The 24,731-nt window shown below is 37.0% G+C and overlaps 1 protein-coding gene across 1 annotated transcript in view; it reads left to right on the forward strand.

Annotated features, from left to right (window-relative positions):
* LOC150083627 (semaphorin-5A-like) overlaps positions 1 to 24,731 on the forward strand; it is a 120,407-nt gene that overhangs the window by 79,060 nt on the left and 16,616 nt on the right. Inside the window, exons 10-12 of the mRNA XM_090378545.1 lie at positions 3,044 to 3,156; positions 12,366 to 12,567; positions 20,329 to 20,405. Coding sequence (XP_090234671.1) covers positions 3,044 to 3,156; positions 12,366 to 12,567; positions 20,329 to 20,405 — 392 coding nt within the window. The remainder of the gene's footprint in view (positions 1 to 3,043; positions 3,157 to 12,365; positions 12,568 to 20,328; positions 20,406 to 24,731) is intronic.

Genomic DNA, 24,731 nt, shown 5'->3' on the forward strand with positions numbered 1-24,731 from the left:
TAGCTTTTATCTACCATAGGTGTGTGTCACCTGATAATTTTTTCAGAGATCTAATCTAGAATCCTTCTCCCTTTTGATCCCCCTTCCCTCCCAGTTCTGTCAAATTCATTACCATTTTTACCACTCTCCCAGCTATACAAATTACTTGGAATTTTTTTACTTCTATGGTTTTTTTTCAATCCAACTTCCCTAACAATGAAATCATTTTAAAATGAAGCATTTGTAGTGTAAGACAATGGACCCAAGTATTCAAATACCATCATTCTTGGGGAAAAAAAAAAAAGATAAGTGAACAAATTAATGAGGTGTAGGCCCACTTTTGGTGCCGATGATACCATCAGTCTGTCTTGGAACACACACACCTTTGGCCAGTTCCTTATCACAGGGACTTGTGTCCATTTCTACTTTGGTGTAGTCATCAGTCCAGCTGAAGAATAGAGACATTGGCTATGCCTTGATCTGGCATTCCAGTTCATCCCAAAGGTGTTCAGTCAAATTCAGATGTGGAACTCTGGATAGGCAAGATGAGTTGTTGGATTTTATTTTCCCCAAACTAGATTTTTGTGCTGCTTGCTGTATGGAATTAATTATTACCATGCTGGAGCATTGAGTACCCAGTTTCCTAGGACTGCTGGGGCATTGTATCATTGAATTTTCTAAGATGTTATTGTATGACTCACCATTGATAGTTTTGGTACTACAGTCAGTGATTACAAATAACAGTTTGAGTTCAGATCAGATGATATTCCTCGGGAATTTTCCAAATCCACATATATTCATCTGATCTGAAGATTGCGTAACATAACCTTGTTTGCTGTAAAAACTTGTTTCTACTGTTCTATGTTCGAAAAAATGGCCAGGCTCCATTGAAAATTATGTCTGATGTTCATCGCTATGATGTGGGACATGTAAGCAGCAACGCTGCCATAAAGCCCATGTCATGCAGCTCCTCACAGATCATAGATTAACTTATAGATATGTCTGTGAATATTTGGAGTTCCAACATAATGTTTTTCAAGGATAGTATGCAGTTTACTTTCACTACTTTCTTTAGGGGGGGACTGACTGGCAGATTCCTGTCTTCTGTGTTTTTTTTTTTTTTTTTCTAGTGACATTAAAGGCCGTTTTTTTTTGCTTTTCCTAATTTGCACACAACTGCATCAGTTTTATTGTTCTTCCATCTTTTTGCTATATGAAATCCCACAAGCTCCTTGCTACAACTGCTTGTTTATGGTGTCTCTGCTATGCTAGTAGTTTAAAACCATGCATCTGGTTTACATGCATCTTATTCATACCATTATTGGGCGTGTGTGTGAATACTTTTGGTAAAGTAATGTACAGGTGAACCCTGCTTAACGCTGATAATTCATTCCGGAAAAACAGAGCACTAAGCTAGTGTCGCATTCCCATAAGGTAACGTATGTATTTGAGAGTTGCAGTCGGTGCCATAGGATATTTCCTAATCAATAATAAACAGTAGCGAAAAGATGCACAAATGTCGGTCAAAATATTTAATAATCAAATATTTGTACATATAAAATACTTTGCATTACATACATATATAATTATGTGGTAACTACTTACGTATCAAAATTAAACTTAAAATTCCAATTAAAATCATGAATTTAATTGATCTAATTTGATTTTAATTGATTTAATTTAATTGATGAATTTAATCATGAAAAATGTGTCGATTTTGGCTTGAAATTTGGCCCTCTTCCAAATAAACTAAAAGGGAGTATTAATTTTAAATCTCCCGTAGCGTTACCACCTAACAATAAAGTCAACCGATCCTTCGCCACTTTGAAACCTGGCATGTTTTTTTCTTCTTTCAATATGAAACTTCTTTTAGGCATTCATTTTTCCATAAAAGTCCTGCTTCATCTATGTTAAAAACTTGTTGAGAAGTATAACACATAATACCCCTCTTCAATAATTTTAAGTTCTTTTTTGAACGTTTCGGCTCCTTTTTTTTTTTTTTAGGTGAGTTTTCTTCAGATCATTATATTGGCTAATCTCTTTCTCTCTCTCTCTCTCTCTCTCTCTCTCTCTCTTTTTATAATATTTAACTTAACTGAATTCTGCATTGGATATTATTATCTTCTATAAAATTAGTTAGTCTTTCCATTTCAATCTTAATAGTTGGCCTAGCCCTAGTTGCTTGCAGTGGAACAGCTATCTTTCCCGCTGCTGAAATTAATTCTTTATTTTTTTATAATTGTTCTTACAGTTAAACTTGCAAGTCTTAAATTATGGCACACATCCACTTGTCGTTGACTGGAATCAATTTGCTTCAAAACGTCTAATTTAATTTTCAAATTCAGTCTTTTTCTTACTTTTATAGTCTTCGTACTGCACCCAAATGTTGTTGCTTTTTCATTCTTATCGGCCATTATTAACTTTTGAAAATGTAATTGGTTGCATTAATTACGATACAATGTTCGAGTAAACTGTCCGTTACGCATGATGTCTAATACTGTACTGAGTGATGACTAGACTCCAGATAAATGCATATAACACAAATATTACAAGCAATATAGTTGATAATTTTTTAAAATGTTGATCTCGGAACTATGTAACAAGTCACTGTGCTGCAGTTAAATTAGCGTGTGAGGAAATTTCACTGAGTGTGGGAAAATATCTCAAGTCAGCGTGGAAAACGTTTTAATACTGTTTTGCTATTCATTTTCAAGCTATTGACTCCATCAAATGAAACGATTTCGTTAAATATGCAATCTGTAAAAGAGCATTATAGTGATCTGTGACAGCGTTATAGTCAGATACGGGTTATAATATAAGAACAGCGTTATAGCGAACCCCATTATAACGGGGGCCTGCTGTATATAATGGATTAATGAAAACAAAATATCTTAAAATAAAAGTTATTCATTTCGTTTTGTGTAATATTTACTTTCACTACTTCAAATTTTTCATATAGTTTTTACTTGGTTTCAGTTTTAGTCACTATATACAAACTTTACTATGTGATTTTGTAAATATATATATTTGTTCAAAATATATTGTATTTTTCTTTCTTTTTTAGTGCTCATCATTAGGGAGTGATCAAGAAACTCTAGATGCTCAGAACTATCAGATGATGCAGGAGGCTGTTCAGTTATATGAAATACATCCCATTTATACAGAAGACATCAGAGGGTATGATTCAAACTTACTTTTTTTATATAGATTTTAAGTTTTCCAAATTAAGTTGAAGGAAGTGTTATATTATATTTATATCTTATTTTGATTTAGACATCACTTCATTCTTTCTCTAAATCTATAGCGAAATCTAGATCTAAATCGACATCTATAGAGGCACCTGACAATGGAATGTAATGAAAATGCGAGATGAAAAAGGAAATTGTTCACAAATATTTGTATTGTTTCAATCATACTACTTTGGGGGCGCCTCCGTAGCCAGGTGGGAAGGAGCAGCAGCCGCTTCTTGATTAGACCGGGGTTCGAGCCCGTCACCACCAAATACGGAGGATGCGGAAAGGTCAGGGAATGACCACCGCATATCACGGAGCAATATAGCCTTAGTTGCTAATGCTCCTAAAAAACCAAATAACAAAAAAAAAAAATCAATCATACTATTCAACAAATGGCTACAATCATACTTCCTAATTAGGCTATTGGCTTGGATTTCGCTAACCTCTTCCAAGCCAAGGATGTTTTCACATAAAACATCTTTCAGGCATACAGGGTACACTCTTCTTCTTTTTTTGCATATAATGAAAGTAAACATGTACTGTTATTTTAAACTAGAAAAACCAGTAGTGTGAAAGAGAGTTTCTGGGTGCTATGCAGAGATAAGTATCCTCATTAAGGTTTTATCATCACCTGAACCTAATAATAATAAACTTTCTGAAAAGCAAGAATTCTCTCTCTCTCTCACTCTCTCTCTCTCTCTCTCTCACTCTCTGTCTCCCCCTCCATTAAAAAAATTGGAAGTAACTTGTTTATTAGTTTCTGGAACAGATATTTTAAATCTGAAGAATTAATTTATGTTGAAAAAATTAAAAAAAAACTGCGTGCGCACCCTGTATGCACGAAAAACCGTTTAAATTTTTAAACTCGAACAGCTAGAACCGAAGTTATGAACGATGTAACGTTTTATGCTCATGCCTACTACTTACTCGACCGAATCAACGTTAGTGACTGAGTTAGCATTATTTAGGAAATGATGTCATTTCCATCTCACATTTTCGTTACCAATCAGTTTTGCTTCAGTCCGAAATATTTAGTATGACCGATATAACATTTTATGCTCACACCTGCTATTTACTCTACCAAATCAACATTAGTGACTGAGTTAGCATTATTTAGGAAATGATGTCATTTGTGACATTTCTGTGTTGCATTTTCGTTACCAATCGGTTTTACTTCAGTCCGAAAATTTAGTAGGTGCTGCCAAAGATGTTTTCACATCAAAAATACCTTTTAGCCATCCATATTATATGTCTTATTCCCAGTCCTTTTGACCATTAGTGTCTGAAATATTGCTCTACCAAAATACTAGAGAGTACAGTTAATAGTAAGATGGTCCTCACTACAAATCCCAGATCCTTTAGTGGCAATGCAGATATGGGTTACACCCAAGAACTATTAAAATAATAATTTATTATTTATCCTTTAATGGCAATGACAGCAGCACTCCTCATTAACATTTTGTATGGTGCATAGAGGTATTTCTCTATGTACACCAACTTAGTTCATTTGGAAAAATGATTATTATTTATATTTATTTTTGCATTCAGCAAGTCTATGGCTTCCTTACACTATATGGCTATTGCTAAAAGTAATGATTCAAGGATCATTTGGAAAGATGAAGTGATCCTGTGAGTTATTGATTGAAGCGTCTCCCTAGCCATGTAGGCGCCTCCGTAGCCAGGTGGGAAGGAGCAGCAGTGCGTAGCACACGCTTCTTGATTAGACCGCGGTTCGAGCCCGTCACCACCAAATACGGAGGATGTGGAAAGGTCAGGGAATGACCACTGCATATCCCGGAGCAATATGGCCTTAGTTGCTAGTGCTCCTAAAAAACAAATAACAAACAAACAAACCTAGCCACGTGGGAAGGAGCAGTAGTGCGTAGCACACGCTTCTTGATTAGACCAGGGTTCGAGCCCATCACCACCAAATACGGAGGATACGGAAAGGTCAGGGAATGACCACCGGAGAAATATAGCCTTAGTTGCTAATGCTCCTAAAAACCAAAAAGAGTTATTGATTGAGTTCATATCCATATGTTGTGGGTGCCAAGAAAGACACTTCATGTATTTGGAGTGTTCTTCGAGACATTCCTGCACAATTCTTGCCCTATACTCAAACACAACAAACTTAACCCATACAGCACAGCTGCCCAGACCATTACTCATGACTCTCATTATGCAGTGCTGTTTAATAATTAGGTACCTTTTGTCTAGCATTGAAGGTACTGTGGGAATGAAGTCATCAGTTCCTATAGTTAAGTATAAATTAAAGGGAAAGAGTATTAATAAAGACAAACTGATGCAAGGAAACTGTGATTTAAAGCATCAGCTTTAAAAAAAGTTACCCAGTTTCATCTAGGTATCTGTATTTAGGCTGCCTCTGTAGCCAGTTGGGCAGGAGCAGCAGTGCGTAGCACACGCTTCTTGATTAGACCGAGGTTCGAGCCCGTGACCATCAAATACGGAGGATGCGGAAAGGTCAGGGAAGACCACCGCATATCCCCGGAGCAATATGGCCTTAGTTGCTAATGCTCCTAAAAACCAAATAAACAAACAACAACAAACAATCTGTATTTAGCCCTTCCTTAAATTTATATAAATTCTCTAGCTGAACAAAGTTAGGTGGAAATTTGTTCCAACAGTTATGACCCCTTCACTGAATGAGATTTTTTTTTTTTTCGGAGCCTAACTACCCTTTCTTGATTTAAGTACGTGTCCTTTATTTTGTGCCACCTCTGAAGTAGAAAAAATCACCGTTATTAATTTACTCAAGCAATTTCAAAGATTTAAATGCCTTGATCAAGTCTCCATGCATATATTTGATCTGAAGACTATGCAATCTACAAAACTCAAATCTCTCTCTCTCTCTCTCTCTCTCTCTCTCTCTCTCGTTGTTGCTCTCTCTCTCTCTCTCTCTCTCTCTCTCTCTCTCTCTCTCTCTCTCTCTCTCTCTCTCTCTCTCTCTCTCATTGTTGCTCTCTCTCTCTCTCATATACTTATTTTATATCAATAACCAACTTCTTGCTTTTTACTGTACCTTTTCCAGTAGATAAGATATATAACCCTTTGCTAAAAGAGAATTTTCTTTCTTATATCCCATCTGTTCACAGCTGTCCTGAAAAGGGAGGACACCAGACCTTTATTATAAGTATTGTAAGGCCAAATGAAGCAAAGAAGCAAACCTTTTCTGCATCAGCCAAAAATAAATAAATATGCACAGTACAGGCACTCCTCTACTTACGTACAAACGACTTATGTACAACTTGCAGATACGTGCAAAGCACAAAGCTGTTACTATGTTTGGTTATAAGAATCAGTTTTGAATGCCTTCGTGATATTTTTCTAAAGCAGATTTCTGGAGGTCACTACCAAAAACAATTAGCATTTTCTGGTTTATTGGGCTTTTCTGTTAGTGCAATCTATTAAAAACAGGTAGTAAACTCGATCTTATTGCATTTGCAATGATACCAATAGCTGGAATTCTGTGCAATTTTACATTATTATGGTGAAATGTGCTTCCCCCTTCACTGAAATCTTCAATCATATAAAAAACATAAATAAATTTTCAGAATCTTCTCTTCATTCCTATTTTTTGAGCTTCATAAAGTTGTTACTCCGTATCTCACTTACATGTGTTGTATTAGTTGCAGTTTGTGCATTCTGTGGTCTTAGTTATTGATTGCTTATCTTCTTACTGTTTTAAATTTTATGACCAAAAAAAAAAAAAAAAAGTCACAGTGAACAGAAATATCAATTAGTTACACTATTAATTAAGCTATGTACTTAAGCATAAATTTATTTTTATTTTGCTAACCTGTGGGAAATATTCTTCCAATTTTCATACATCATTTAATTTTGTTAATTGGAGGAAGTAAAGTGTAAATTTGTGCTCTATATCTTTACTTTTATAGCCTGTCAATAATATTTCTCCTATTTTCACTTATTAGAATAGCCACTTAATACAATTAAAATTCAGTTCACAAACGTGATCATAATGACCGGTGCTTACTACATATTGTATAGTGAACAGTATTTTATTTTGAGGAGTTCATCGTAAAGTGATTTGATCATAGATTAACTTAAATTACATATCATATTTAGATTAAATCAGGTTTGAATAAATACTGTACTCTACATTATTATTCGTTTTATGTTTTTTCAGCCTCATTTAACTCAGTTACAAATCGTAAAATGCTGTACAGGATGAAGTTTGTTAGGGGTTATAATCTATGCTACTGTACTCTACAACGTATCAACTCTGTGGTACTACGCTGACAGTGGTAGAGAATGAAAAGGACCTGGGGGTAATTGTGCAGGCAGATATGAAGTTCTCTGAGCAGTACAGACGAGCTGCAAGAGTAGCTCATGGTGTCTTGTCAATGATATACAGGAATTTTTCTAGCAGGGATAGGGATGTGATTATTCCCTTGTATAAGGCATTGGTCAGGCCACACCTAGAATACTGTATACTGGTCTGGAGGCCTCATTTCAAGAAGGATGTAGAGCTGCTGGAACGAGTACAGAGAAGGGCAACAAGATTAGTGAATGGAACAAAGGGTTGCTCTTACGAAGAAAGGCTTAAGTTTTGCAAATTACAGAGTCTGGAGACTAGGCATCGGCGAGGTGATCTGATAGAGGTGTATAAGGCTTTGAATGGCTTGAGCATGCTCAATGCCAATGGGATTCTTCCTCTTGCTCAGAATAATCGCCTGAGAGGGCATAAATTCAAATTGAGGAAGGACAGATGTCGGATAGATGTGCGGAAATTTGCCTTTAGCCAGCGGGCAGTTGGTTTGTGGAATAGACTTCCACCACTTGTTGTTGAAGTTGATAGCCTAAACAAATTTAAGGCTCAGCTGGACAGATATTTCGAATGAACGGAGGGGTGAAATGGGAGTAGTGGTTGTGTTTTTTTTTTTTTTTTTTTTTGGCTGATGCTGAATAAGCTTGCTTTCTTGCATCATATGCCTCTACTAATGCTAATGCTCTCTACATTATTATTCGTTTTATGTTTTTTCAGCCTCATTTAACTCAGTTAAAAATCGTAAAATGCTGTACAGGATGAAGTTTGTTGGGGGTTATAATCTTGGTGCATTATACTGTACTGTACATGTATTTTGTATCTACAAGACTGAAGTTAGACTTTTGTAAAAAACGGACTTGTGTACTTGAAAAAACTGATTAAGTATGTAAGTTGAGGAGTGCCTTTACTGTCATAAGTACTTTCACAAAAGTAAGACTCCCGTAAAAATAGAAAATGATATCACAGAACTGTGGGTTTTGCATCATGTGTAATACTAATATATGGTTTTCTTTAACAGGTATCATCAACTAGTAAAGGAAGCCAGTGAAAATGGAATGGGAAGATAAAGAAAACAGGACTACTGTTATAGGTCTTCACAAGGCAGGACATGATACCCTTACAATTTTTAAACTTCTGAAACCACTTGGAATAAGATGAAGATTTATCTACAGGGAAATTGATAGGTACAATGAACAACACAGAATTTGACAGCCCTGGTCCCAGCCGCCCAAGAACTGTGAGGACCCCTGCAGTTATCAAGGTGATGGAGAACAGAATTTGTAGGAATCCCCTACGAAAATCATGTCCAGAGAAATGGCAATATCACCAAGATTGATTTCATGCATAATCAAAAGTGATCTAGGGATGAGTGCCTACCGCAGGAGAACAAGACAGTTCCTAATTCCAGCTCTGATGGAACGGAGGCAAAAAAAAGATTAGAGGCATTGCAGCATCAGTATGCGAATGGTAAGCATCGACAGATACTCTTCACAGATGAAAAGATTTTTATTATTGAGGAGAGTACAATCGTCAAAATGACAAGGTGTATACCCATAGCTCTGCAAAGGCATGCCAGGCTGTTAAAAGGTTTCAAAGGGTCATCATCCAGCATCAATGATGGTTTGGTGGGGAGTCTCCTACAAAGGTGTAACAAAGATGCATTTTTGTGTTCAGGGGTGAAAACCAGTGCAAGAGTGTACCTGAATGATATTCTGGAGCCACATGTGAGACCCCTCAATCAGACTCTCTTCAGTGTGACTCAGCACTGGATCTTCCAACAGGACTCAGCACCTACCCACAAGACAAAGATCAACCAAACATGGCTGACAGAGAATGGGCCTGAGTTTATCAAGCATGAAGAATGGCCTCTTACCATCTCAGATCTTAATCCACTTGATTACTGTTTGTGGGCTATTTTGGAAGGGATGGTCTGTGGTAAAAGGCATGCCACATTGGAGAGCCTGAAGAGATCACTGGAGCATGCTGTGGCCAATTTCCCACTGGATGTTGTGCATACTTCTATTGATGAAATGCCGGAAAGTTTGAGGTCTTGTGTAAAAACAAGGGGGGGGGAGGCCATTTTGAATGAATGTTTTGTTGTTTCATTTGTTGGGTGTTCAAGAATAAACCCGCATAGTTTTGAGTTTTTGTGTCTTTTTATTTTGTGGCTACATGCTGTAAACAATTTGACAGTATTTATGGCAGTACTGTGTAATAGTAATAAAATAAATTATTCATACTGGTCCCATTCCCACAAGATAATAATCTAATTTTGCTTTTAACTTAACCAGACATCCTGCCTCCACCAAGTTGGCAGGTAGTTATTCCAATGTTCAACAGCTTGCTGCCCATAGATGAACTTCATACGATCCAAACTTCTGTTATTCTCTGAGATTTTATATTTGTGTACCCTGGTTCCTATTTCACCTATGAGGGAGAACAGACCTTCCTCATTCGTTTTACTCAATCCCTTTAGTGTTTTATACACCTCAATAAGATCACCCTATAGATATCTAGTAGTCAAACTTTGTAGTCCACACCTTCTAAGCTTATCTTTATACAGTACTCAAAGTGTAGTTTAACCGAGGCTTTATATAATGGTTTATATACTGACATATTCACAGTTACTCCTAAATCTGTTTTTTTTTTTTTTTTCCCCCTCATGTGACAGGCTTTAAGTTTCTGGGTACTTTCCCAAGTTCCCAGATAATCTGGAATTGACATTTTCCAATATTCTCTTACATTTTCTACTCTAATTCCCACTTTTTTGGGCCAAATGAGTAATTTTGCATCAGTAGAGGCATATGATGCAAGAAAGCAAGCTTATATAGCAACAGCCAAAAAAAAAAAAAAAAAAAACCTTTCCCATTTCACTTATCCATTCACTCCAAATACTTGTCTAGATCTGCCTTGAACTTATTTAAGTTTTCAACCTCCACAACAACAGATGGAAGTTTGTTCCAACTATCAACCACCCGCTGGCTAAAAGCAAATTTCTACACATCTATTCTACAATTTGAATTTATGTCCCCTCAGGTGAGTAATCTGAGCAAGAGGAAGAATCCCATCAGCATTGAGCTTGCTCAAACCATTCAAGGTCTTATACACCTAAATTAGATCACCTCGCAAGTGCCTAGTCTCCAGACGCTGAAATTTGCAGAACTTAATCTTTCTTGATAACAGTAACCCTTTGTTCCATTCACCAATCTCATTGCCCTTCTCTCTACTCGTTCCAGCAGCTCTACATCCTTCCTAAAAGGAGGCCTCCAGATCTGTATGCAGTTGTTGTTGTTATTTTTGGTTTTTAGGAGCATTAGCAACTAAGGCCATATTGCTTCACTTCTTGATTAGACCGGGGTTCGAGCCCATGCCCACCAAATACAGAGGATGCGGAAAGATCAGGGAATGACCACCGCATATCCCCGGAGCAATATGGCCTTAGTTGCCAATGCTCCTAAAAACCAAATAACAACTTATTGCTCCGGGGATATGCGGTGGTCATTCCCTGACCTTTCCACATCCTCCATATTTGGTGGTCACAAGCTCGAACCCTAGTCTAATCAAGAAGCGTGTGCTGTATGCAATACTGAAGGTGTGGCCTAACCATTGCCTTTGCCTTACACAAGGGAGCAATCACCTCCTTATCCCTGCTAGCAAAATTTCTTTATATCATTGACAAGACACCATGAGCTACTCTTACAGCCTATCTACACTGCCAAAAAACTGCATAATTATCCCCATGTCCTTTTCATTCTCTACTACCCTGAGTGTAGTACCACACAGTTGGTACATTACTCCTGGATTACTGCTACCCGTATGCAATACTTTACATTTGTCAATGTTGTCTAAGATTCGATGAAGTCATATACCTTAATTAGTAATATTTTACACCCTCTCAAACTGTATAATCAGAAAACTTTGATATAAAACTTGTTTTGCCTTCATCAGTGTCATTAATAATTACCAGAAACAACAAAACATTCAGTACTGTAATGAATATTTTAAATTTGGAGCATTAATTTATAATGATAAGTTTGCTTATATTAGATAATTCTCACAAATATTCCCTCTCCCAAATGAAAAAAAAGAGATTGATTATTTTGTATTAACTTAATCCTTAATTATTACAGTGTGGTATTTCATACAATGAGATATTTAAATTTCCTGCCTATACTAGTTTTGCATTTACTTTATGTAAATGTGGATTTCTTCTGCCATCTCTTGAACAATATTCTCACAAATATCTAAGTTGCTGACACATTTTGCTTTTGTGTAATAAATTTTTAAATTCTGCTTGAGGCATGACAAACCATGCCACACTGTTTGTGTAATATTTTTGAGTGTAATAATTAATTTATAATTAATTTTTAAATAATTATTTAAAAAAAAATAATTTTTTTATTATTTTTCTTATTTACATTTATTTTCATTTTTTAGAACTTGCTAATATTTCCACTTTTAAGTTTTGAAATTTTAATTTTTTTTATTTTTTGTATAACACTTTCTGTAAAATGAAATACAAAAAAAAATATGAAATCAATTTTTCTATAAAAGTTATTCTTTGTTATTTTATTTACTTAAGAATATGTTGTCTGTGAAGTGTTACAAACCACTATGGTTTTTACTATTGCTGACACAAAAAATATCTCTTTTCTAGTTAAGGGTTAAATATCTGTAACTTACAAAGGATTATAGCAATATTTAAGTAACTTTTCATGCAAGTATAGTGTTTACTCAAAAAAAAAACTGCAACACCTTTACATTTTTGCATTCTGCTATCAGTCTGAGATATAAAACTGTCATTTTAACTTTTTTTCCTGATGTTAATTGTGAGGCATATTTTTCAGGTTCAACTACATTGTGGTTGATGTTGTTCCTACAAAACACAATGATGATGTTAAAGTTATCTTTGTAGCTACAATAGATGGAATAATTGAAAAGCTTGTTCAACTTTCACATACCTTAGAAACATGTTTCAGTGAGAAACTATATCTTTTTCCTGCTAACAGTATTGAGAGGATTCAGACTGTGAAATTGTTCAAGGATACGGTATGTATTGTCTTATTTGTGTTATCTTATTACACAAGTTTAAATAATCTAAGCCAAATTATTACTCATTATAATTAGAAATTAAATTACCATGCGTAAGAAGAAAAGTGATGTGACGTAAGTACACCATGTTCTTTGTTTAAATGTAGAACTCACAGATTCATAATAGTCAGGTCAAAAAGTTTTTTTGCTGCTAGTTGATTAGGCCATAACTCCTTTAAAATCTTAGAACAGAAAAATGGGTTTCATAAAAATTCTCTGTGAGCAATTCACACATCTGTTGTTATAATAATAATAAGTTAGGTGTGAAATTTGTATTAGATAAATGAAATATCAGTCTGTTATTGATTAGTATTAGTTAGAGTAGAAAAAAACTTATTTACTGTTTATTAGCTTCATGCATATATGGCTATGGGTTAATGATTTAGCTCCACATTATCAAACAACTACTAATGTTCTGTTTATACTCTGACACAGCCCACTTAGCTCAGAGCATACTACTGTACAGTAGTACACACGTGTATTTCTGTACTTCCATGTTGAGCACTCAGCTATGCCAGGCCTATTAATAAATTTTGCAGCTGCACTTATAGGCGCCTCCGTAGCCAGGTGGGAAGGAGCAGCAGTGCGTAGCACACGCTTCTTGATTAGACCGGGGTTCGAGCCCGTCACCACCAAATACGGAGGATGCGGAAAGGTCGTGGAATGACCACCGCATATTCCCGGAGCAATATGGCCTTAGTTGCTAATGCTCCTAAAAACCAAACAACAAAAAAAAAAAAAAAAAGCTGCACTTATTATATTAATTTCAATTTATCTGATGCATTTGATAGACCAAATTACTGAATTCTGGATCTAAATCTACATATTTTTCTTTGTCATTATTTTCATTCTCTTTGTTCAGTATACACTCATGAACCAAAACATTATAGCTACCTGTCTCCATGAGTGGATACATCCCACAGTATCTAGGAGTGATGCCACTGACTGGCACAGCATATATAGCAACGGCACAGCTAATGCCTGTCAGTACATCAATGTGAAGCCTGTGCTATGGGGAAAAGAAAGGACCCAATAGAGTTTTGAATGGAGAATGATTTGCAGCACCATGAAGGTGGGCCAGCATCTTAGCAACCACAGGCATTGTTGGCTGTTTGAGGGACACTGTAGTTAAGGTGTGAGGGAATGGTATGAAGAGAGACATGTAGCCACCCAACGTGCCAGAACTAGGAGACCACCACTGGTTGACATTTGAGGTGAACATTGGTTGGTATGTGCTACCCAGGACAGCTCATGATCCCTCAGTTAGGAACAGATTATAACCAGGGTACACAGAGAAATGTTTCCGAGCACACCATTCAGCAGATGCTCCTGCAGATAGGCCTACGGAATAAGCCTATTGTTCATTATGCCCATGTTGACCAATCATCATCAACACCTCTGCCTGAAATGAATACAGGAGCATGGTTCCTGGATATTGGAAAAGAGTTGCCTGGTCTGATGAATCAAGGATCCAGTTCCATCATGCCAATGAATGGGTGTGTATTCAACAGCGAGCAGATGAACAGCTGCAACCTGGCACCTCCATAGCCAGGTGGGCAGGTGCAGCAGTGCGTAGCACACACTTCTTGATTAGACCTGGGTTCGAGCCCGTGACCACCAAATACAGAGGATATGGAAAGGTCAGGGAATGACCACCACATATCCCCGGAGCAATATCGCCTTAGTTGCTAATGCTCCTAAAAACCAAATAAGAATAACAATAACAACAGCTGCAACCACACTGCACAATTGAAGGAAAACTGGCTAACAGCAGAGGTGTCATTGTTTGGGAGATATTTTTGTGGACATCATGGGTCCCATATTACCATTGAGCACACTCTCATCACTAGTGTTTACCTTGGCATGGGTTTTTACCAAATTTTGCCCTACATGGTATCCAGATGGCACTGGACTCTTTCATCAAGACAACACTCTGTATTAGAAGGTTCACATTGTGCACGAATGACTTGGTGATCATGTCCAAGCATTTCTTGTGCACTCCTGGCCACCAAATTCCCCTGACATCAATCCCATCGAACACTTGTGAAATGCTTTCCTTCATGTTACTAATGTTAAAGTCGTTTACCACTGAGTGGAATTGTTTTGTATTAGCATTAGTAGAGGCATATGATGCAAAAAAGCAAGCTTATTCAGCATCAGCCAAAAAAAAAAAAAAAAAAAAAAAAAAACACAACCACTATTCCTATTTCACCCCTCTGTTCGTTCAAGATACCTGTCCAGCTGAGCCTTAAACTTATTTAGGCTATTAACTTCCACGAAAAGGGATGGAAGTCTGTTCCACCAACCAACCACTCGCTGGCTAAAGGCAAATTTCCGCACGTCTATCCTACATCTGTCTTTCCTCAATTTGAATTTATGCCCTCTCAGGTGATTATTCTGAGCAAGAGGAAGAATCCCATCAGCATTGAGCATGCTCAAACTATTCAAGGCTTTATACACCTCTATCAGATCACTTCGCTGGTGCCTAGTCTCCAGACACAGTAATTTGCAAAACTTAAGCTTTTCTTCATAAGAGTACCCCTTTGTTCCATTCACTAATCTTGTTGCCCTTCTCTGTACTCGTTCCAGCAGCTCTACATCCTACTCGAAATGAGGCCTCTAGACCTGTATACAGTACTCTAGATGTGGCCTGACCATTGCCTTATACAAGGGAATAATCACATCCTTATCCCTGCTAGAAAAATTCCTATATATCATTGACAATACACCATGAGCTACTCTTGCAGCCCGTCTGCACTGCTCAGAGAACTTCATATCTGCCTGCACAACTACCCCCAGGTCCCTTTCATTCTCTACCACTGTCAGTGTAGTACCACACAGTTGATACATTGCTCTTGGGTTGCTGTTTCCCATGTGTAGTACTTTACATTTGTCAATTTTAAACTTCATTTTCCACCTCTCAGCCCATCTGCTCAATCTTTCCAGATCCTGTTGCAGCAGCATAGTGTCAGTAGTGTCCTTGACAACCCTGCCTACCTTTGTATCGTCTGCAAACTTGGACAGTAAGCTTGATATACCATCATCAATATCATTTATGAATACAGAAAACAATAATGGACCCAACACTGAGCCCTGAGGGACTCCACTAATAACATTAGTCCACGACGAGCAGTGTCCATTGATTACCACTCTCTATCTTCTCCCCCTCAGCCACCCCTTTATCCACAGCAGCAATTTGCCTCCAATGTTACACTGCTCCAATTTGTGCAGCAGTCTTCCATGTGCAACAGTATCAAAAGCCTTTCTAAGATCCAAATATATAATATCAAAGTTATTCCCTGCATCCAGTTCCTTTGTAACTGCATCATAGTATCCAATTAAATTGGTCGGGCAAGACTTCCCCTTAACAAAACCATGCTGTGTCCGAGCTATAACTGAAGTCTAGTCGAAATGATCCTGCAGTGCTTCTTTAACTAGTGCCTCCATTAATTTTCCTGGAACAGAAGTTAAACTCACAGGTGTGTAATTACTTGTGTCAGCCTTTGATCCTCCTTTGTGAATTGGGGTCACATTTGCATATCTCCAGTCTGTGGGTACCTCCCCTGAGTCCAAGGAAGCTCTCATAATTATCGCTAAGGGTTTGCTTACTTCCTTTGCTGCCTCCTTTAATATAACTGGATAGATCCCATCCACCTCGGGTGCCTTTCTTGGGTTTATCTTCAACAATTTCTCCTCCACTTTACTCTCAGTTATTACAAGATTCTCTAGCTTACTGCTAGAGTTGAATAGACCGCTGGCTTTCCCCTCGCTAAATAACTCCTCATGTGTGAATGTCGATGCAAAATATTCATTTAGTTTGTTAGCTACCTGAGCAGGATTATCAACAGTTGACCCATCGATATCAAGTGGACCAATCTGATTCATCCCCTTCCTTCTAGAGTTTACATAAGTAAAGAACTCTTTGCTGTTTTTCTTTGCATCCCTTGCCAAAGATTTCTCGTAATCTGCCTTCGCCTGCCTAACCTCCTTTGTAACTTGGTTACAGATCACCTTGTATCTATCATAGGCTTCTGTGTCATGTGTTAATTTGTATGTATCCCATGCATGTTTCTTCTCTGCCATATGCCTCATCAATTCATCTGACATCCATTTAGGCCTAAACCTGGAACAATATTTCTTAGTTGGTAGTAAAGCCTAGTAGCTTCCAAGATAAGTTCTTTGAATGCTTCCCATTTTGCATTTGCTGTTGGTAACATCATCAGTTGGTCCCACTGTATAGAATTTAAATACTGTCTCAGTCCATCGTAGTCGCCTTTACAAAAGCAATAACCCTTCCTTTTACCCCTAATGGTAGTTACCTCTTTGAGTAAATCCCACTTCAGCACACTGTGATCACTGCCACCTAGTGGTTCATTTATCTGCAGATTCTTAATGCATGAAGTATCACTGCTGATAATCAAATCAAGAGTATTCCTCCCTCTAGTTGCTTCCCAAACATGTTGATGTAGAAAACAATCATTCAATAAATCCACAAAAGCCTTGCTTGTGTGTGAGTGACCAGCCCCCAAATTCCAGTCAGTATCTGGGAAATTAAAATCTCCCATTGTAAGACTCTCTGATTTACTGGCCCACTCTATTTCCCTGTACAGTTTCTTATTATACTCATCAGAGTCATTAGGCCTATAGCACACTCCTACTCTCAATTTTGATCTCCCAATGCTTATGTCACACCAAACTGACTCGACACTGCACTGTCCAGCGATGTCCACTGGCTTCACTTCCTTAGATTTTATGTATTTCTTAACTAATAGCGTAACCCCTCCTGACTTCCTATCCAGTCTATCCTTTCTGTAGATGTTGTACTCCCCAAATTCCAGTTCTGCATTCCTTATATCTGTGTGACACCACGTCTCTGAAATCCCAACAATATCTGCCTTTGATGTTTTGAGCAATACCTCAAATTCATCAAATTTATTTACTAAACTCCTAGCATTGGTGTACACGCAAGTATACATGCACCTGCTCTTCCTCTTAGCCACCCTAACACAACCCATGTGTTTACTTGTACCGCAATGACTCCCAGCAGTCTCTGAAATATCCTGCATCTTGTTTTTCAGGCTTCTGCTCATTCCAATAGAAGCAGTGCAAGAATCTCTTTCACCTCTGCCAGTGGCTACTGTTAATCTATTCGTCTTTGTCTCCCCCCAAGCTAGCAGTTTTCCGACCCACCTAACACTGCCTCCATAGCATCAGCAAATATTCTTGCACCCTTTCTATTTAAGTGTATCCCATCCGTACAGAAGCAATCTCTCCTGTTAACAAGTACAGTCCAGGCTGAAAAAAATTCTACCCCTTGAGCCTTGCACAATCTTTCCAGGGTCGAATTGATCGACAAGGCTCTCATCATATACTCCCTCCTATCGTGTCTGGGCAGAATTGCAGACACTTTCAAATTCAACCCTATTTCACGGCTTTTTTTCAACCGTGACCTGTACTTGTCAAGCAATTCTGCCGGTCTCCTACTCTTGATATCATTAGTGCCAGCGTGTACAACAATATCACCTTTTGTGCCCTTAAAAGATGATATCTGCCCTACAACGTCATCAACCTTTGCCCCTGACAGACATACCCTAGTCCTGTTCCACCTATCCTTTTTACAAAGCATTTTCCCCGTTTCCCTGACAATCGAGTTACCAACAACTACTAGTTCCTTTGGGACCAGCACATTTTGCCTTATACAAGGGAATAATCACATCCCTATCCCTGCTAGAAAAATTTCTGTATATCATTGACAAGACACCATGAACTACTCTTGCAGCTCGTCTGCACTGCTCAGAGAACTTCATATCTGCCTGCACAATACCCCCAGGTCCTTTTCATTCTCTACCACTGTCAGCGTAGTACCACAGAGTTGATACGTTGATCTGGGGTTACTGTTTCCCATATGTAGTACTTTACATTTGTCAATGTTAAACTTCATTTGCCACCTCTCAGCCCATCTGCTCAACCTTTCCAGATCCTGTTGCAGCAGCACAGCATCAGTAATGTCCTTGACAACCCTGCCAACCTTTGTATCGTCTGCAAACTTGGACATTAAGCTTGATATACTATCATCAATATCATTTATAAATACAGAAAACAATTGAATTGGGGTTACATTTGCACATCTCCAGTCTATGGGTACCTCTCCTGATACGTCAGACACTCAAATGGACCCAACACTGAACCCTGAGGAACTCCAATAATAACATTAGTCCACGTTGAGCAGTGTCCATTGATTACCACTCTCTGTCTTCTGCCACTCAACCATCCCTTTATCCATAGCAGCAATTTGCCTCCAATGCCACACTACTCCAATTTGTGCAGCAGTCTTCCATGCGCAACAGTATCAAAAGCCTTTCTAAGATCCAAATATATAATATCAAAGTTATTCCCTGCATCCAGTTCTTTTGTGACTACATCATAGCATCCAGTCAAATTGGTCAGACAAGACCTGCCCTTAACAAAACCATGCTGTGTCTGAGCTATAACTGAATTCTTGTCCAGATGATCCTGCAGTGCTTCTTTAACCAGTGCCTCCATTAATTTTCCTGGAACCGAAGTTAAACTAACAGGTCTATAATTACTTGTGTCAGCCTTTGATCCTCCTATGTGAATTGGGGTTACATTTGCACATCTCCAGTCTATGGGTACCTCCCCTGAGTCCAAAGAAGCTCTCATAATTATGGCTAGGGGTTTGCTTATTTCCTTTGCTGCCTCCTTTAATATAACTGGATAGATCCCATCCACCCCGCGTGCCTTTTTTATGTTTATCCTCAACAATTTCTCCTCCACTTTCCTCTCAGTTATTAGAAAATCATCTAGCTTCCTGCCAATGTTTGCTTCACCTATGACATTCCCCTTCCTGAATAACTCCTCATGTGTGAATGTAGATGCAAAATACTTGTTTAGATTGTTAGCCACCTGAGCAGGATCCTCAACTGTTGAACCATCAACATCCAGTGGACCAATCTGATTCATCCCTTTCCTTCTTGAGTTTAAATAGGTAAAGAACTCTTTTCTGTTTTTCTTTGCATCCTTTGCCAAGGATTTCTCATAATCTGCCTTTGCCTGCCTAATCTCCTTTGTGACTTGGTCACAGACCAACTTATATCTATCATAGGCTTCCATGTCACCCCATTAATTTGTATGTATCCCATGCATTTTTCTTCTCTGCCATATGTCTCATTAGTTCATCTGACAACCATTTAGGCCTGAACCTTGAACAATATTTCTTGGTTGGTATGTAAAGCCTGGTAGCTTCCAAGATTAGTTCCTTGAATGCGTCCCATTTTGAATTTGCTGTTGGTAACATCATCAGTTGGTCCCACTGTATAGAATTTAAATACTGTCTCAGACCATCATAGTCGCCTTTACGAAAGCAAAAACCCTTCCCTTTACCTCTGATGGTAGTTACCTCCTTGAGTAAATCCAACTTCAGCACACTGTGATCACTGCCACCTAGTGGTTCCTTTATCTGCAGATTCTTAATGCATGAAGAATCACTACTGATAATCAGATCAAGAGTATTATTCCCTCTAGCATTAGTATGAAATATCTGTACTCACTTTGGATGTTTTATAAAATTTCATTTATTTTTTCCACACTTTTTCATTAATTGATTTATTAGTCATTTGTGGTAGAAAGCAATATATTTATGTATGTATATATCAAATATTATATGTTTATATGCTATATATTAGATCATTTTTATTTCAGAAGTCTCTGTACATAGGAACAAATTTAAGTATTTACAGGATACCATTGCATAGGTGTCATAGGTTTATTTCAAGAAGGTAATTTATACTGCTTTTTCATTGCATTTTTTGGAAAAGAATTTTATTAAATTGAACATGTTCAATATAATAAAATTCTCATATTTTTAGTTTTAAATTGAAAAGAAATTATAAGCTGGTTCATGAAATAGCTACAGTTTTATGACTGTATATAGGATGAATCAAAAGTCTTGACCCGTAGGAAATATGTGCATCATTTTCTTAAATTTAAAAAAAATTCTAACATCCATTTACATATTTTAGAAAACTATTCAAAATACATTTTCTCAGATCAATGTTTTTGCTTTAAGAAATGTTCAAGAAAACATTCATACAAGAATTATAATGTTTATAGAGCTTAATGGAAATCACTTTGAATAGTAAATTAATTAAGTTTATATTGTTTCATTTTTCCCTATGGATCTGGACTTCTGATACATCCTGTATATTGTACAAGTTATGTGCATCTTATTTTATTATTTTATAGCAAAATAATTTATTTTCATAGCTTTAGACTATTTTGAATCATCATATAAAGCTGAACACAACGCCATTCACAGAATAAGGAAAACAAACTTATATATATCTTTGAGAGTGATTAGTTCCTCATAGCCTGAACTGGAAAGTAGCATATACTCCTGCATATAAACTGACTTTTGAAGATCCATAAATTACTTGTAAAATCCATTGGGTTAACTTATATGATGGGTATATATTTTATATATATAGGTAATGTAAATTAAATCAAATTGAAAGTAAAGTTAAGAAAGAGAAAAAATAAAGAAAGAATGGCAAACATAAGAAGCAACATTAGGACATCAAACAAAAGGTTGCCTAGAACATAATGTATGTTCTAGGCAACCTTTTAAGACAGTAAAAAGGAAAAGCACTGTAAAAAATGAATACATCCAAAACTGATAATAAAAAAAAAATTGAGAAAAAGAATAATGTAGAAGGAATGCATACAAAAAATTTTGAATACTTTAAATAAAAGGTAAATATAGCATAAATTTAGAAGCCAATATAGAATAAATTTACCGGTGACACCTTGATAAAGCCTAGGCAATAATGGAAATATCATGATATTGAAGCCATAAACTATCCATGAAAAATCAAATCAAAGAAACAAACATAAACAGAGAACAGACAACCATTGTGTCCCTTATCATCTGAAAGCCACAAGGCAGCAATAGTCATGGAAGCTACTGCATTTCAAGCATGGGCTCACATCTGGTGAGTATGGGCTTGGCACACCAAGGGTCCTGAGCTGGATATCATCATTCTTCTCTTTCTTGGTGATCCCTTCCCTTCTACTTCTGAACCTCTCTCTCTCAGGGTAATTCAGAATTTTTTTTTTTTTTTTTTTTGGCTAGTGCAGCATAAGCCTCAGGCTTCCTTGCACTATATGGATAATAATGATTATGCAAATCTGTTAGCTATCTATTCTTTATTGGCTTTTAAATTTATGATATATTTAGGTTTTATTTAAAATATTCAAAAATTTTTGTGTGTATTCTCTCCAGATTATTATTTTTCTCTCTCTTTTTTGTTTTTCTTATCGGTTTTACATGTATTAGCTTTTACAGTGCTTTTACTTTTTACTGTCTTACTTTAATTTATATTATATAAGTAGGTATATATATATATAACTGATGAGATATTATATGCCTTACTTAAAAACATCTAAAATTTTAAAGTCAACTCTTTGAACTGTCCAGCCTTTCTCATGAAGGTGCAAAATGAAGTTTCCTATTTGAAACTTTATTTTCAGTATCCTTTTTCTTCTGAAAATAAGCAGCAGTTTTAAATAACAGTACTGTTTACTAAAATTAAATTTCAAGATTGCCAGTTTCTTATAGCAAATGCACTTCTCTGTTGAGCCATTGTTTGCAGACAACAAGAAAGGGCTCAGTTATATGCTTATTGCTTCATTTACAGTGTATTGTGCATTGTAATAAAATGGCAATATAACCTTTTAAACAAAAGAACAGAAATAATTGAATTAAATGATAGACGCTGGTTTTTAATACATAGTGTAGTATAATATACCACTACATCAGATGCAAAAGAGCAAAATATATGATTAAGCAGAAATTTTCAAGATAAAAAAAAAAAGAGCGAATTTATATGTCAGAATATACAATAAGCTACACATACAGAATAAAGAAATGTCACGGCAGTGAGGATTAATTTTGGATCAATGTATGATGTCACATAATACGATAAAAGGAGAGACAGGTGCGTGGATGCATATAGTTCCAAAATGGAAAGAAAAAGAGGAAGATGTAGCTGCATTTCAGAATAGTGTATTGTTATTTGGGAAACAATTTTGGAGCCCATAGAAAGTATATAGGATGATCTTTCCAAAGGCATCCGATACAGTGTCGGAAAGGCACTGTATTGGAATATGTTGAAATAATTGAAAACATAATATGTCAAGGTAGGAAAACTCTGAAAGACACATTTTGCTTCAGAGTGGAAATAGATATATAGCCAGAAACTTTGTATCAGTGTTTTGTAACTGTCTTTTCAATTAGTAGAGACATTGTTATATCCAGCCTATGTAGAGGAAGCTGTAGAAACTTAACTTTGGTAGTTAGTATTCCATTTGAAAATTTCTCATCATAGTAATACATATGAAAAACTATAAATGTAAGATATGGTGCAAATATTATTGTGAGCCATTAGGAAAAGGTTTTGTAGTCCAGAAATTCCACCTCTTGCATCTTTCTATATGAATGACAATAAACACAGAGCAAAATCCATGAGTCAGTGACTCCCTACATATACTTTTTTTTTTTTTTTTTTTTATGTAAACCCCAAACACGAGAGGTATTAGAACCTATAGTACTTAGTACCGTGCTTGGGTTGGAGGTTGAGAAGACGAAAGAAGATATTTGTTGACATTGGACTTGAACTTCTGTAGATTGTAATTTTCAGGAAATATGTATGAAGGAAGGTTGTTCCAGAAAACGGCAGTTGAATGAATAAACGAGGAAGATGAAAAGTTGGTTCTGTGAGTTTGAAGTTGGACAGTAAATGGATGTTGGCTGGTGGCGGCACGTGTTCGGACTGTTTTGAAAGAGAGAGCGGGAATTATAAAAGACAATTCAGAAGAACAGTGCCCATGGAAGTATCTGTAGAAGAGGCATGCAGCAGAAACAGTACGTCTATGAGAGAGCGAGTGGAGAGACTCTGTTAGAGATGAATCATTAATTAACCTAACTGCCCTCTTCTGAATAGAATCAAGAAGCCTGAGAGAGGTTTTGGGGGTACCACCCCAGATGTGGGAACAATATTCAATGGCAGGACGGATTTGCGATTTATACAGAGTTAGCAGTTGTTTGGAAGAAAAGTAACGCCGAGAGCGAAAGAGAAAACCAAGTTTTTTAGATGCAGAGGAAGCAATATTTGTAATGTGCTTGTGCCAAGAGAGATTAGAAGTCAGGGTAATCCCCAAAAGAGATATATCATTTTGCCTAGAAATCGGAGTGTCACGCATAGGAGCAGAAGAATCCTTTTTGCGAGATATAAGACAAGACTGAGTTTTAGAAGGGTTTAAATCAACTAAGTTGTCTTTGCCCCACAGGAGAATTACCTAAAGATCGGCATTTAAGGAATTGGTAGCAGATTTTCGAGAAATTGATTCTGATTGAGCAGGACAAGGTTTCTCAAAATGGAAAGTGGAATGCAATATGCTATCATCAGCAAAACTATGGATAGGATTTCCAGTCAATGGAAGAAGGTCATTAATATACAAGAGGAAAAGAGTGGGGGAAAGAACTGAACCTTGGGGAACACCAGCATTAGTGGAGAAGTTAGAAAACTGAGAGCCATCTACCATCACCCTCAGTGAGCAATCAGAGAGAAAACTGGATAACCAATTACTAAAAAAAGTTGGAAAACCATAAGATGGAAGCTTGTTTAGAAGACCTTTATGCCAAACATGATCGAAAGCCTTTGAGATGTCAAGAGCAACTACTTGTGTTTCACCAATCCTTTCCATTGAATTAGTCCATAAATGGGTAACATAAGCCAGAATATCACCAGTGGATCGACACTGACGGAATCCATACTGGCGATCGTTGATCAGACGGAAGGTTTCTAGGTAGTTTAAGAGTTGGCCGTTAATTGATTCCTCCATTACTTTAGAAAGAGTAGAAGTAATTGCAATGGGACGATAATTGGATGAGAGGGATTTGTCACCCTTTTTAGGAACTGGCTGGATATGAGCAAATTTCCAAGCAGAAGGAAAAACACCTTTGTAATAAGAAAGTGAAAAAAGTGGCAAAGAATAGGAGTAAGTTCAGGAGCACAAGTTTTGAGAACAAGTGGAGAAATACCATC

The sequence above is a fragment of the Mastigoproctus giganteus genome, chromosome 7 (genome assembly GCF_048544385.1).
Source record: "Mastigoproctus giganteus isolate SK-2022 chromosome 7, ASM4854438v1, whole genome shotgun sequence".
NCBI classification, from domain to species: Eukaryota; Metazoa; Arthropoda; class Arachnida; order Uropygi; family Thelyphonidae; genus Mastigoproctus; species Mastigoproctus giganteus.